Source organism: Helianthus annuus, chromosome 4, assembly GCF_002127325.2.
Source record: "Helianthus annuus cultivar XRQ/B chromosome 4, HanXRQr2.0-SUNRISE, whole genome shotgun sequence".
NCBI lineage: Eukaryota > Viridiplantae > Streptophyta > Magnoliopsida > Asterales > Asteraceae > Helianthus > Helianthus annuus.
Window position 1 is genome coordinate 6,648,891 of NC_035436.2, and position 16,067 is coordinate 6,664,957.

At 37.5% G+C, this 16,067-nt stretch overlaps 1 protein-coding gene, 2 long non-coding RNA genes and 1 other non-coding gene across 4 annotated transcripts; 1 reads left to right on the forward strand and 3 right to left on the reverse strand.

Annotated features, from left to right (window-relative positions):
* Positions 1–276: 276 nt before the first annotated feature.
* Positions 277–2,895, reverse strand: LOC110934337. The gene is made up of 6 exons (XR_004891960.1): positions 2,724–2,895; positions 2,536–2,620; positions 2,392–2,428; positions 1,477–1,569; positions 682–801; positions 277–488 (listed from the first exon to the last, which is right to left on the reverse strand). It is a non-coding gene; the product is annotated as an uncharacterized LOC110934337 (long non-coding RNA).
* Positions 2,896–9,167: 6,272 nt separating this feature from the next.
* LOC110932846 lies at positions 9,168–11,948 on the forward strand. The gene is made up of 2 exons (XM_022176101.1): positions 9,168–10,446; positions 10,666–11,948. Exons 1-2 carry the CDS (start codon positions 9,168–9,170, stop codon positions 11,946–11,948), a joined length of 2,562 nt encoding a protein of 853 aa, XP_022031793.1.
* LOC118491962 lies at positions 9,556–9,661 on the reverse strand. The gene has a single exon (XR_004892407.1). It is a non-coding gene; the product is annotated as a small nucleolar RNA R71 (small nucleolar RNA).
* A 2,814-nt stretch (positions 11,949–14,762) lies between the features above and the next one.
* On the reverse strand, positions 14,763–16,067 carry LOC118491702. Its single transcript, XR_004891961.1, has 4 exons — positions 15,855–16,067; positions 15,668–15,760; positions 15,399–15,505; positions 14,763–15,291 (listed from the first exon to the last, which is right to left on the reverse strand). It is a non-coding gene; the product is annotated as an uncharacterized LOC118491702 (long non-coding RNA).

A 16,067-nucleotide genomic window follows, 5' to 3' on the forward strand; every position in this document is an offset into this window, starting at 1 on the left:
TTAAAATCAACTCTTATTAGCCGGTGTTCTATTTGAACACCGGCTTAAAATCAACTCTTATTAGACGGTGTTCTATAGAACACCGGCTTAAACTTTGTGAACCCCGTCTTTTAATATCAAAACATTTATAGGTGAACCCCGTCTTTTAATACCATTTTAACACCGTCTTATAATGTGCTGAAAAAAATACATTTACTGAATCCGTATTTTTCAAAAATACATTTGCTGGAAAAAAAATACATCAACCTTATATACACCAATGGAACATTTTCAAATCAAACCAAAACAATACACATTCAAATCCACAATAAACCCGTAGACATCCAATTCGGAAATAAACCCGTCAAATTACAATCATTTGTGAATACAAAACAAACTACACATAAGCTAAACTAACGAAATACCTAACTCGCTAAAAAACTTCGGCATCAACGTCATCAACAAAACATTATTTCATTATCTGTAGTCTCTCTTGTGTCGTGCCACATCTAAAATAAAAGTAGATAGAAAGAGTTATTATAAATATTATAGAATAAATCTAAAGGCAAAGAGAAAAATCGATAACAACATCGGCAATAAAGCTATGTATATATTTACATGTTATATACATCTAAACCTTCTAAGTTTAAAAAAAAATAAACAGTTAAGTAATAAATTGATAAACAAGTATATTTTACTTACTTCATCGGAAAATTGGCTTTGATACAAATTGACAAAGTCATGTAAGGGATGTAATAAATTGATAAACATATGTTGGAGAACCATGTAGCCGCATTCCCATCCACCATTTTGTTGCTTACACTGTAATAAATTAACATTATTATTTAAAAGTAACGAAATTCAAACAATTTAGAAATAGCAAACACATATACATCAACCATTGTGTAGTTGAACTCGGATCCTAACTCGGATCATTTGAGTTCTTTACAAGTGTATAAGGCCATCCGTAGTCATAAAGCCCCTTGTGGGGCGTTATGCGACACGTGTCGTGCCACGTCACACAGGGGCTTTATGGGGCGTTATATCACTAGAGCCCGTAGTCATAAAACCCCTGCCTATCATTACCTAATTATTAATTTTCAAGTTTATTAATTAATTAAAAAAACACTTGTTTTTTTTATTGGTCCATTTTTTAAATCATCCCCCCATCACGGCGCCATATATATAGTGTTCCCCCCATTTTTTGGCCTCATAACGCCCTTCGTCATGGTGTTGTGGGCCCCATTGGGGCTTTATAGGGGCACATAGCGCCCCACTACACAGGCTCTAACCTCCAAACATCTAAGTATAAGTATCTACAAAGTACGAAAGTGGTCACAAAAGCATATTTCCTCAAAGTTAACCATAAGATCTAACTTCTAGTGAGATGAAACAAAACCCATTTGGACTCTACCAGCATGTGTAAAGATTACATAAAAGATGTATAATATATTATAAAATATGTATACCCAAAAGGATTAAAAGATTGGATCGCACCTAAACACCAACAGAGGAGTATATTGTGTGATTCAGTTTCCAATGACCGGGTTCATGAGCAATCACAGCAACAATTTCCTCCTCATTTGTGCACTGCATATATCATATCATGTTAACAAAAAAAGATAACGAATTTATGACCTTGGTTTAAAAAAGCGCGCCTTAAGCGCGCTTAAGCGCAAAGCGACCCTAGGCGCAAAGAGCTGCGCCTTGTGTGACATAAAGCGAGCTATGTACAGAAAGCGCACAAAAAGCGAGCTTTTTTGGAGAAAAAATCCCACTGAGGCGTGTGCTTTTTTGTACAGAAGGTGTTTTTGTGACTTAAAGTGTTATACATGCAGCTAAACTGGTTGTACATTATATGTTTTATACATTAAATCATATATAAACCTTATTTATCACTATATTTTGGGTAAGGGATGCTAAAAGCCTATAGGATATATATATATATATATATATATATATATATATATATATATATATATATATATATATATATATATATATATAAAATATACATATATAAGCACTTTGCGCCTCACGTACGAAAAGCCCACCGCTTTTGCTATTTGCGCTTAGCGCTTTGATTTTAGACCTTGTCGCTTTTGTGCGCTTCACGCTTTGATAAACCAAGTTTATGACAAAGTATTTGAAGCAGATTAGCAGAAAGTATAGATGGATCTGAAGTTTATGCAACAACATACACCGATACAATGACAAGTTTGTAGCAGAAACATATAAAAAACAAATTAACCAAATACAAAAAAAATGTTTTGACCCAGTGTTGTTACTAGTGCGTTATTTGTTAGCTCCTATGACTTTTCCATAAACCAAATTTTATCAAATAAATAATACTATGACTTTTCCATAAACGAAATTTTATCACATAAATAATAAAGTACATAAGAAACTTACCTGCTGAATCAAAGGCCAGTGGATTCCACAATATCACCTAATTTCAGAGCCCAATTAAAAGATATGATTAAAATTGTTAAGAAACTACAAATCTATTGAAGCATAAAGAATTATAGAGATTAGATAACTGATTAAACGAACCACCTTCCAAAGCCTAGGCAGAACACCAAAGAGCAAAGCAGCTGAGTCCATTATTATTGTTACAAACTGCTTAACGATCAACCCTAAACTATTAAATTATCATATCATATCAATGTGCTTAAACCTTGAAACTTATAAAAGCAAAAACAAATTTGACATGAACTGAGATTCTACAAGAGTTATGATGATACCTTCACCGGAAAAGATGTCGTCGCTGACGAAGATACCGGCGGAGGGTGGGGGTTTGTGGCGGAGGAGATGACAGAGACGCGCAGACGGTGGCGGGTTTATGGTGGAGGAGACGGCGGAGGCCCGAGTGGTGCGGCTGGAGGGGCAGCGAGTAGAAGGGGAATGGAGGCTAGGTTTTTCTGTTTTCTAAGATAGAATGAGTATTTAGCGCATATATTAGCATAAGACGGTGTTTAAAGGGAACACTGTCTAAAAGGTGAGAAAGAATTGATTTTAAGACGGGGTTTAAGCAGAACACCGTCTAAAAGGTAAGGAATTGATTTTAAGACGGGGTTTAAGCATAAGACGGGGTTATATGAAATTTTGATGAATATTTTAATTGGATTGGCACAACGGCCATGTGAGGAATTGATTTTAAGACGGGGTTATTATTATAACACCGTCTAAAAAGATCTTGAACACCGTCTAATGCTTCATATTGTAGTAGTGTGGTGTTATACATCGTGACGTTAAAAGCTCCAATATATTGTTACATGAAAGTTGGGCAGCTAAAATTTCAGACTTCGGGTTATCGAAAATAGGCCCAGCGAATCAACCATCTACTTATGTCAACACACTTATTAAAGGCACTTTTGGGTATTTGGATCCCAATTATTATGCAACTGGTAAGCTGACAAGGAAGTCTGATGTTTATGCTTTTGGGGTAGTGTTGTTGGAAGTGTTGTGTAGGAAGCGTACAACGGATAGAAGTCTAGATGAGGGTTTAGTTACATGGGTTCAAGATTCTATCCAAGAAGGGAAATTAAAGCATATAATTGATTCAGATATAAGGAATGAAATATCCCCGAAATGTTTGAAGGAATTTGTTAGAATTGCAAATAAGTGTTTGCACAACAGTCCCAAACAGCGACCCACCATGGCTGAGGTTTTGTTTAGTCTTGAGACTGTACTAGGTCTACAAGAGAAATTCAATAATTCAGTTCAATTTACAGACTCAAGAATATTTGGTAGGATGATCGGTATGCTTCCCTTCACCTCCAACGGAGAATACTCTGGTATTTCTAGCTCCTCTTGAATATAGCTCCTCTTGCATATATATTAGCATATATCAATGTAAAAAATGGAAATGCCATTCAAAATCAAAAGGCAAAAGTTTATTGATGTTGTTTTGAGAAAACCTTTTTTTTTTTCACATTTTTGCGTGTTCGTATGTATGTTGGTTCATTGTTTCCACAATTTTCTTGATCTTATTCTAGCCATACCAAATACATCATATCAATCTTATGTGCCTTTTATGATGTTTTATGTTTTATAAACCTTTACTTTATATTATCTTTTTGTACTCAATATTCATCTATTTCAGTCCAAGGTGATTCAAAGTTATCAAGTAATAGCAAGGGCAACAATATGTTTTCAGAGATGAAAGAAGGTCCTACGGATCTCGAAAGTCCGAGCCCAACTCTTAAAGAATTTGGGTTTGGTGATTTGAGAAAAGCTACTGAAATCCTTAATCTCTACACATCCTTAAGTACAAGGGTTATTGTGTATATAGTTAATAGTTATTTAGATGGCGGTTACAAAGTACAAGGTCTGAAGTTGTCAAAAGGAAACATTGTAACTACCCTCCTAAAATCGAAGGGGTGTGTCTCTCCTACACCACACACCGATCGGCCAAAGGAGAAAAAGAAAGGGTGGCACCGATTCAAGTTTGTGGCTACAAATCAACGTACCCCTTCATGTTAATTCTCAACCACATATTCAAGAGACACGTCTATTCACGAAGAGACACGTCTATTAGTCGCACCCGTTGGAAAACTATAAATAAGGGTCATTTGATTTCATTTGAAATATACACTCTCATTCGAAATCAGTTGTACATATACACACATTCAGATTGTGTTTCGATTTTTATTCAAGTTATACAAGTTTATTTATCACGTTCTAGAGATCAAAGATCGTGTCGGGCCAACAATTGGTATCAGAGCATCAGGCTCTAGAGCATCAGGCTCTAGAGCATCAGGCTCTAGAGCATCAGGCTCTAGAGCATCAGGCTCTAGAGCATCAGGCTCTAGGCGTGGGAATCGTAAGGCATCACAGGGAATTGGAGATCAGGTTTCAATTTCGTTTTCAATTCGCAAGTTTCAATTCAGAATTTTGTTTAAGGGTTCGGTTCTAGGGTGATACGGTTGAACCGGGTTATTGGTTAGGAATCTAGGATTGTTGATTCCGGGGTTTAGTGCGAATTAGATTGTTGATTGTTTGATTGTTACACGATTCGGGTAATCGTGGGTTTGAGATTTATTGAAACCAAGAAAGTAAAAGTTTAGTAAAGGTGAAGATTGTTCGGCAAGAAGTCATGTCAGGAACATCCAGACAAAATCCGATAATAATACAGAAGGAAGGAAGTTCTCTTTCCCAATTTCAGTGTCCGATTCTGAAACCAACAAACTATACGGTTTGGGCTATTCGTATCAAGACGATTCTTGAAGCAAATGGTTTATCGGAAACGATTGAACCGGCAGAAAATGCAACGGTAGACACTAAGAAAGATAAGTCTGCAATTGCATATTTGTTTCAAGCAATACCATAAGATGTTGTATTGCAAGTTGCAAGTTGTAAGACTGCAAAGGAAATTTGGGATAATCTAAAGGTAAGACACATTGGTGTTGATCGGGTACAAAAGGCGCATATGCACACGCTATTATCAAAATTTGAATTGTTGCAAATGAAGGATGACGACACTATTGATTCGTTTACCGCAAAGATTAATAGTATCGTTACCCGGGCAACTGAAGTAGGAACGACATTGAGTCAACCGACTCTAGTACGCAAACTCCTAAATGGCATACCAGATAAGTTTACTCAAATCGTTGTCTCCATGGAACAATACTCCGATCTAGAAACTATGACGCTAGAAGAAGCGGTCGGAAGATTAAAAACGTATGAAGAAAGGTTAAAGTTGAAGAAAAAGGAAAGCCCCGTGAACAATATAGAAGAACTCCTGTATGCGGGTCATGGACAACATGTTGGAAATCATGGACGAGGGAGATTCCGTCCGTCACGAGGCCGAGGGAGAGGAAATTATCAACATAGGGGTGAAGGGCACACCTCTTACGAGTCGGAAGGAACCGACAAACCACAAAGTGATGATAGCAAGCAAGAGACACCGACTATGAGAGATAAGTCGAAAATCACTTGCTACAGATGTGAGAAACTTGGGCACTATGCCTATGAATGCCCAACCAAGAAAACCAAAGAAAGTGAGACACTATTGGTCGAAATAGAAGAAGATAATGATGAACCGGCACTTCTGATGTGCTAGACGCTGAAGAGAAATAGAAACGTGAAACTTGGTCGTGTGATACGATCAAGGGGAAGAACCGTGTGATGCGGAGATAACCTGTGAAAGGTATAACAAAACAGTCCAGTGAGTGGATCGGATCAAAGCGAAGAATCCGTGAGGGAAGCAATCAATAATGAAGAACTCGTTGTGAGAGACAACCGTGAAGAAGATAAATCAAGGAGAAGACGCGCGTATCCTGTGACTGGGTCAGAAGAAGTAATTGTTGTGTGATACAACCGCAAGAAAAATCTAAGTGAGTTAGGTTATCCAAAATCTATGCGAGTCAAGTCATGTGATATGATAGTGGGCAAGTCAATCACGACCGGGTGAAGTTCGTGTTGAGACAACTACACAAGAAAAGATTCGTGTGATACAAATCAAGTGCGGTCAAGACAAGTGTGAAGCAAAATGTTCGTGTGAAGCAAGTTGGTGTGAAGCAAGTTCGTGAGGAGCAAGGTTCGTGAATAAGAAGATACATGTGAAGTGTTAGATACCCAGGAGACTCGAGATGATAAAGCTACTCGGAGTTCAAGATCTACAACTCAAGGATGTTCAAGATTAGGGGGGTGAATGAAATCCTTAATCTCTACACATCCTTAAGTACAAGGGTTATTGTGTATATAGTTAATAGTTATTTAGATGGCGGTTACAAAGTACAAGGTCTGAAGTTGTCAAAAGGAAACATTGTAACTACCCTCCTAAAATCGACCTACACCACACACCGATCGGCCAAAGGAGAAAAAGAAAGGGTGGCACCGGTTCAAGTTTGTGGCTACAAATCAACGTACCCCTTCATGTTAATTCTCAACCACATATTCAAGAGACACGTCTATTCACGAAGAGACACGTCTATTAGTCGCACCCGTTGGAAAACTATAAATAAGGGTCATTTGATTTCATTTGAAATATACACTCTCATTCGAAATCAGTTGTACATATACACACATTCAGATTGTGTTTCGATTTTTATTCAAGTTATACAAGTTTGTTTATCACGTTCTAGAGATCAAAGATCGTGTCGGGCCAACAGCTACAAGAGAGTTCAGTCCAGATTTGTTATTGGGTTGGGGATGTACCGGAGAGGTGTTCTTAGGTTGGGTTGAGCATAATACATTAGCCCCTTCAAAAGAAGGTGTTGGAATTGCTGTTGCTGTTAAAAGGCTCAAGAAAAAATGGGAATTAGGTCCTGATGAATGGGAATTAGGACCTGATGAATTGGTGGTAAGTATCACCAAATGTACATCCATTTATATCTGTAATGAAGGTCAATTTTTTTTAATGTTTATAGAAGAATGTAATACCTTGAATGCTCCGGTTCTATTTTAATACCGAACATGCGTAATCTAGCATACTTATATTAGGAAATCAACGTGTGTTTTCAGCCACAATGGCGAAGCTTGAAATTTTCATCGGAGGGGTCGAAAACGTATATACCCAAAAATTTCTATAGAACCGGGGGGTTGAAAACGTATATACTCAAAAATTTCTATACGAAAACTACACACTCTCCACTACTAAGCGAAAAGTTCAGGGGATCGGCCACCCCCTCCCGCCCTACTTAACCTGCGCCCCTATTCGGCTATATAAATGCTGGAGTGATGTGTTATGGTTGGATGGTCTAATTTGTCATGATTTTGTATGTTTTCACTTGGAATTATGCTTGGAATATGGTAACTTTGTGTGTATTTTGGTTGTTTAGGTTTGCAGCAAAGATATCATGATTTGTTGGAGCTTTACATGTACACAAGGATGGAAACAAAGCAAAGACAAGCATAGACATAGCCCTACTCCCACTCAAATTTGATATTTGGGTGTATTGCATGGGAATTTTAAAGATTCAGGAAAATGGACTTTAGAGAGGCCGTAGCCCTACTCTCCTGAGCGTAGCCCTATTCCTGCAAACGAACAAAAACGGTTCCAGACGGTTTTTGATGTTTTTCTATGATGTTTTGACCAAGGATCTCGACATTCAACACAAGGAAGTGCCAAGGGACGACCAAGGAAGAAGAATCTTGAGTGACAAAGCCTTTCTATCATCCTAATCATGTCTTTCACTTCCGAATTCCACACTTCATCATCATTTCACACCATCATGAGTAGCTAAATCATTCATGGTTGCATCAAGGTCTAGGGTTTGATCTCATTTAGTATTCAATCTGAATTGTAAGTACATTTGACATGGATTTGCTTTGATTTGTTAAGTACTTGACATTTTCTTTGTGATTTCATGTGTTTATCATGTTTCAATGTTGAACAATGTACTATTTTGAACACTTCACAACATTGTTTCTTCTATTTGGTGTTTATCATTAGAGAACAAGGTGTTTTGATTGATAGCGTCGGATAGTGTTTTGATAATTGATAATAACCTCATCCTACAACATAAATTATTCGGTCTAGAATCGTTAAAAGAGTTGTTGTTTGATTGAAGAGTCTATTGATTATCCAATGTGTGAATGTGGTAAACTTCACTATGTCTATATAGTGATTAATGTGCTATTGAATTAGATTGTTTATTGAATGTGCAACCCGATCCTTGGTGTGACCATCTCTTAATTACTTGTGATAAAATCACTTTAAGTTTTACTTTTGCGAATTACTTAATTTAAACAACTCAATCAAAGAATCAAGTTTACATTATGTTCATGAATCAATTGAGTCTAAACACTAACCAAAAGCTCTTCGTGGTTCGAGACCCTACTTGCCCTAACTAAATTAAGGTATTTAGGAAAACAATTCTCTCTATCTTTGATCGGTACATCAACGCCGATCAAATTTTGGCGCCGTTGCCGGGGAGTTTCTACGCTTAGTGTTTATTTTAGTTGATTTGTTTTAATTTTCTGTTTAAAAAATTCCAAAATCCAAAAACATCATAAAGATTGCTACTTTTTATTCACGGTTACGCGAGGTGTGTTGATTGTGCAGGTAATAGGTTTGATGGATGCATACTAGATTATCTGGAAGATCATCACCGTTAGTATTTGAACCAGAGATAGAAAGATTTGCAAGACATAACTGAGTTGTCCATAGAGCAAGCTTGACTTCAAGCCCAATTTCTTCAGACATTTCTGATTCGGAAGGAAGTGATACCGAAAGCACAAATATGGCAGGTGGCGAAGGTGACCCACCACTACCCGGAGTAGACACTCATTTCAGGCCGACGATCTTTAGAAACCCATCTCCAATTGTTACACCGGTTTTAAATGGGAGAGTATTTGAAATCCGGCCTCAGTACTTGGCTATTTTACCAACCTTTAGGGGAGTTGCATCAGACGAGCCTTACACACATTTGATTGACTATGCAACAATATGTAGCACCATTGGGAAACAAGGCTTTACACCCGACGAGGTAAAATTACGTGTTTTTCAATTTTCACTCAAGGATAGTGCTAAACAATGGTTTTCAACTTTACCATCCGATAGTATTCGAACATGGGATGAAATGCAAAGAACTTTTCTTGAGGAATACTATCCGATGAGTAAAACTAGTGAAGCTCGAAATGCTATCAAATCTTTTAGTCAACATGTTGGGGAAACATTTCATGAAGCCTTCAAACGTTTTAATGAGATGTTTAGAATGTGTCCTCATCATGACATCCCTAAATGGGATTTGGTCAAAAATTTTTATGATGGTTTAGTTACCGAGGATCAAAAAGTTGTCTTTGCATGTAGCAGTGGAACCTTTTTGACTCATGATGAGAATTATGAATGGAACTTTTTAGAAACTTTAAGTAAAGGTTTAAAAACTCAAGCTTCCGCTGATCGAAGTGTTAAACCACACCAAATTAAAGTTGTAAATGACCAACCTAGTAATGAGAGGTTTGATGCATTAGAAAAGAAAATTGATATGATCTGCCAAAAGATGGGAAGGGATGTTTCTCTTGTTTCGCAGGTACAAGAGTTATGTGAAATATGTGGAGATATGGGGCATGTTGCTTTTGATTGCCCTATGAATTTTGGAAGTAGTGAAGAAGTTAATCAAGTACATGGGGAAAGGAATATGAATTCTAACACGTATCATCCCGGATTGCAGAATCATCCAAATTTCCGATATGGCAACCCCGCTAATCTAATGAATCCTAACTTTCAAGGATCAAGTCAACAAGGTGGACAACAACAATTTCAGCCCCGTCAACAAAACTTTCAAGGTAACTATCAAAGGGGGCAATTCAATCAAGGCTTCAATCAAGGTGGGTACCAACAAGGAATACCTCAACAACAAGGGTACTCAAGAAATTACCAACAAGGTCAAAGTCAAAATCAAAATCAAAATCAAGGCCAAGCAAGTTCGTCACAAGGAAATGCAAACAATGAAGGTTCAACCAAGTTAGATGAGATTTTAGGAATCTTGAAAGGGGTGGTGCAAGAACAAGAAGTTCAAGGTAAGACCGTAGGATCTTTAACCCAACAAGTTGGTCAACTAGCAGAAGAAGTAGCTATAAGATGACCGCGAAAGCTTCCAAGTGACACAACAATCAATCCACAACATCAAGGATCATCATCAAAGAGCAACAAAAATGCACACATCAATGAGGTATGTATCCTTAGAAGTGGTAAGTCTTATAAGAACAACGATGAATTTTCACCACAACTTGTTGAAGGTATAGTGGAGGATGTTAGTGATGAACCTGAAAGTGATCATGAAATTGATTCAAACTCCACTAATGTCCAACCCAACAAAATTCCTGAAAGCTTAACAAACCAAAATGTTTTGAACAAAGAATCAATTAAGGCAATGGATAAGGGCATGGAGGCTAATACCGTCCCATATCCCTCTGCTTTAGTAAGTTCATCAAAAACATCATCCTTTGGGAAAAAGGGGCCCCAAGCTGAAGAAATGTGGGAAACTTTTCGTCAAGTGAAAATAAATTTGCCTTTAATTGATGCAATTCGTCAAATCCCATCCTATGCAAAATTTTTGAAAGATTTATGTACTCAGAAAAGACAACATAAATTACCAAAGAAACTTGATTTGACAGCTAATGTAAGTGCAATTTTATCAAATTCTCTCCCACAAAAACTTAAGGATCCCGGGGCACCCCTCATCTCCATCCAAGTGGGTGATGTTGGCATTGAACGAGCACTGTTAGATTTGGGAGCAAGTGTTAGCATTCTCCCAGGGAGTTTATATGACCAACATGACTTTGGTCCACTTAAACAAACTGACATTACTGTGGTAATGGCTGATTTATCACCTAAGCTCCCTAGAGGAATGCTACATGATGTAATTGTGAAAATTCAAGACTTTTATTATCCCGTCGATTTCTTAGTGCTTGATTCTACATCAAAACACATAGATAAACAAGCTAATGTGATTCTGGGAAGACCTTTCTTGGCTACAGCCAATGCTCAAGTTGGTTGTAGGGATGGGACAGTGGACCTCACTTTTGGGAATAGGAAATTGAGATTAAATGTGTTTGCTAATGTTACTAACCCATCTGTTGAAAGTGATTGTTTTGTAGCGGATGTCATTGATGGTTGTGTCCAAACTTACACTTCATGTGTAGAGGAGGATAACAACACCAAAGAAAAGAATTTTGTTTATGACAGGGATGCTTTGGAAGAAATTAGAAGCATGATGGATGAGGAATGCCCGGAAGCAGTTATGGCAATTGAAGATGGGAGGCCACCATGGACCTTGCAAGTAGAAAGCCTTCCTGAGCATATTGATTCAAAGCTCAAGCCATCTCTTGAAGAATCACCAAAGGTAGAGTTAAAAGAGTTGCCTAAACACTTGAAGTATGCATTTTTGGGCGAAGGGCAAACTTTACCGGTGATTATTGCTTCAAACTTGCAACCCGAGCAAGAACATGCATTAGTGGAAGTATTGTCAAAGCACAAATCGGCTATTGGATGGACCATAGCTGATTTGAAAGGAATTTAACCCTCTATAGTGATGCATAAGATCATCACTGATCCAAATACCAAACCAAGTCGGGATGCTCAAAGGCGACTCAACCCAAATATGCGTGAAGTTGGTAAAAAAGAAGTTCTTAAATGGTTAGATGCGGGTATAATCTACCCAATCACCGATAGCACATGGGTTAGTCCAACTCAAACCGTTCCAAAGAAATCAGGTATTCAAGTTGTTAAGAGTGAGGATGGTGAGCAAATCGCCACTCGGCCCATAACCGGGTGGCGTGTTTGCATTGACTATAGAAAATTGAATGCAACAACATCTAAAGATCACTTCCCACTTCCATTCATTGATCAAATTGTTGAGAAGCTATCAGGTCAGAAATTCTATTGCTTTTTGGATGGCTATTCCGGGTATAACCAAATAGCGATTCACCCGGAAGATCAACAAAAGACTACATTCACATGCCCGTACGGCACTTTCGCATTCAGGCGAATGCCGTTCGGTTTGTGTAATTCCCCCGCCACATTCCAACGATGTATGATGAGCATATTCTCCGATATGGTGGGGGAGTCTTTAGAGATTTTTATGGATGATTTTTCGATATTTGGTCATACTTTTGAGACTTGTCTTGGTGAATTAGAAAAGGTTTTAAAAAGATGCACCGAGACAAACCTTGTGTTGAGTTGGGAGAAGAGCCATTTCATGGTTCAAGAGGGAATTGTATTAGGTCATGTGATATCTCAAAGAGGAATCGAGGTAGACCGGGCCAAGATACAAGTCATCTCTACTCTTCCCCCACCAACAAATGTGAAGTGCGTACGATCATTCTTAGGACATGCGGGTTTTTATAGACGATTCATCAAAGACTTTAGTGCAATTTCAAAACCGTTATGTAATTTATTGCAAAAAGATGCACCATTTGTTTTTGATGAAGCATGTCTTAAGTCCTTCAATGCATTAAAACAACACCTAGTTGAAGCTCCTATTTTGCAATCGCTCGATTGGTCCTTGCCTTTTGAAATCATGTGTGACGCGAGTGACCATGCAATTGGAGCTGTCCTAGGGCAACGAGTGAACAAAAAGCCCGTTGCAATCTATTATGCTAGTAAAACCCTTTCCGATGCCCAACTTAATTACACAACCACCGAAAAGGAATTACTAGCTGTTGTTTATGCTTTGGATAAGTTTCGATCGTACATTTGGGGTAGCAAGGTGATTATATTTTCTGACCATAGTGCAATTCGTTATCTAATGGAAAAGAAAGATGCCAAACCGAGATTGATAAGGTGGGTGCTATTGTTGCAAGAATTTGACTTTGAAGTCAAGGACAAGAAAGGTTGTGATAATGTTGTTGCTGACCATTTGTCAAGAATCCCTGAAATCAAGGATGAAGATACAAGAGAAATCAATGACAAATTTCCGGATGAACATTTATTTGTTGTTTCTAAAATTCCTTGGTATGCTGATTTTGGGAATTATTTGGCTGCAGGTAAGATTCCCGAGTTTTGGACATCAAGAAGAGCGAGCCGGTTCAAGGCCCAAGCAAAGTACTATATATGGGATGAGCCTGATTTATTTAAAGTTGGTGCAGATCAAATTATCCGCAGGTGCATTCCTGGAGAAGAGGTTCCAAGTGTCTTGGCACATGCGCATTCATTTGCATGCGGAGGCCATTTCAGTGGTCGAAAAACAGGTCATAAGGTTTTAGATTGTGGTTTGTATTGGCCTTCAATTTTTCATGATTCCTTTGAATATGCTAAACAATGTCATCGTTGTCAACAAGTTGGTGCATAACCAAACGAGATGAGATGCCTCTTAACCCCATCCTTGTGGTGGAAATCTTTGATGTTTGGGGCATCGATTTTATGGGTCCCTTCCCAAACTCGTGTGGTCATCTTTACATTCTTGTGGCTGTAGATTATGTATCTAAGTGGATAGAAGCCATAGCCACAAGAACCAATGATCATAAGGTAGTTTGCAATTTTGTTCGTTCAAACATTTTGTCAAGACATGGAATTCCTCGTGCTATCATAAGCGATGGGGGTTCTCATTTCAAACATTTTCAATTTGGCAAACTACTAAAACATTATGGCATCCACCATCGTGTTGCAACCCCATATCACCCACAAACAACACTACAAAAAAGACGGGCATTCGGGACTAAAAAATCAGTCTTTGATGCTCCCTAATCAGTACCTAATGGTTTTCAGGGACTGATATGCCAGTCCCCAGTCAGTGCCAGATACCTAGTCCTAAATAGTGGTTTTAGTAACTGAAAATCAGTCCCCATTGTATGACACCATCAGGTACTAACAGTCAGTCTCCGATGCATAAAAGTTCAGTCCTTAATTTGGCACTGGTACCACATCATTTTAGTCCCTAAAACATATCTTCAATGACTGCAAATCAGTCTCAGATACTATGATATTTCTGTCCCTCTGTGTAACTTTAGGGACTGAAAATTAGTTATCTAAACAAGTATATATAGTCCCTATTGGTTTCATTACATCATCATTCCATATCAAATTAGTCTGCAATAAACTGTTTTAAAGACCGGGAATTAGTCCCAGGTACGACTCGATTTCAGTCGTTAATATGGCAAATTTAGTGACTAAAAATTAATATCGGATACTATGTTATTTTAGTCTCTAATATGTACTTGTGGAGTCTAATAATCAGTCTAAGATAACATTCATGTTCAGTCTCTAATATATTTATTTAGGGGTCTGAAAATCAGTCTTCTAAATCAGTCTCTAATATGTTTTGCAATGACTATTTTTTTAGTTTATATATTAAAATACAGTCACTAAATTACAGTAATATAATTCATAAATTTGCCTTTTGCTTCCCAAAATCCTAATACATTCAAGCACTAATGTCATAACAATAACCAAGCAAAATAACACCAAATAATCGGTTCTAAAGTTTGAAAGAGTACTAGATGAAAAAAGATAATAATCATCATAACTAACTACCTAAATTGTATTATCACTAACAGCTTCATCACTCGCATCTATGGGTATTGTGCTTTCAAAGTCTGGAAACTTTGTGCCAATGAACTCAAACATTCTTTCATATTTCTCCTTATCTCGTTTCTGTTTCGCTCGAGTGCAATAACCTTATTTCTCAGACTTTCGTTCTCACTTGAGTCTCGTTGAGATGATTCAGCTACCGATTTCATCCAACTATCTTTTTTCCTCAACACGGGCCCAACACCAACCTCCCATGCTGATTGTATTGTTTTCTTCCTTCCACAAACACTTTTTATGGCTTCTTTCTCAAGTTGATGCTCCATAGTAGCGGTAATTGTTATTCCTTTTGAATTTAATTCATCCAAGGCTGCCTGCTTATGTTCAATGATGTTTTCCTATCATAATAAAAGGTAAGAGAATAGTATTTAAAACTAGTAGCAACGCCGAATATATATTTGACAAAAAAATCACAATCAAAAGTTTTTAACTAGAAGATACTTACATATTCAATACGTGAATTTTCATTTAGCCATCCTTGTTTCGTGGCATTGAAATGCAGCTTGTGATAAAGTTCTAACGGGCTAGGCGGCATCTGAGTCTCGGGTTTATCTAACATTATAAAAATTATAATAATGAAGATTAGATTTATTCTGAAAAGAGTAAAATCAATCTTTTTATAACAGATATAAGCCTAAGAAAAACTCATGAAATTCTACTACTACATTAACATCAATAATATATTGCACTATGAGTCGAAAGTCTAAATCTTACCATTTGAAATGTATGATTGGCTATCGACCGAGAGCCCCCTCTGCTTATATTAACTTGTTTTGCTCTATTAGCTTCCATCTTATCACTATATTTCTATAAATAATAAAAAATCGTCATACATGTCAGACCCGAAAATTAAGAAAATAATTCACGTATATGTATTGGATTTGTAAAAAAAATAGCATACCTTAGTTTTTTCTAACTCCCAATAGTCGCACAAATGATTCCATTCTTGAATCGAGCAATCAGATTTCCTTTTAGATCTTGCTAGCTGCGGATTGTTTTTCCCTCCATTCTTCTTCCAATGTTCACTCCATTTACCTCGGGTGCATTTCCACTGGGCATGTAGTCGAGCATTCACATACTCCACAAAAATGGCATTTGTTCGCAATAACTCGAA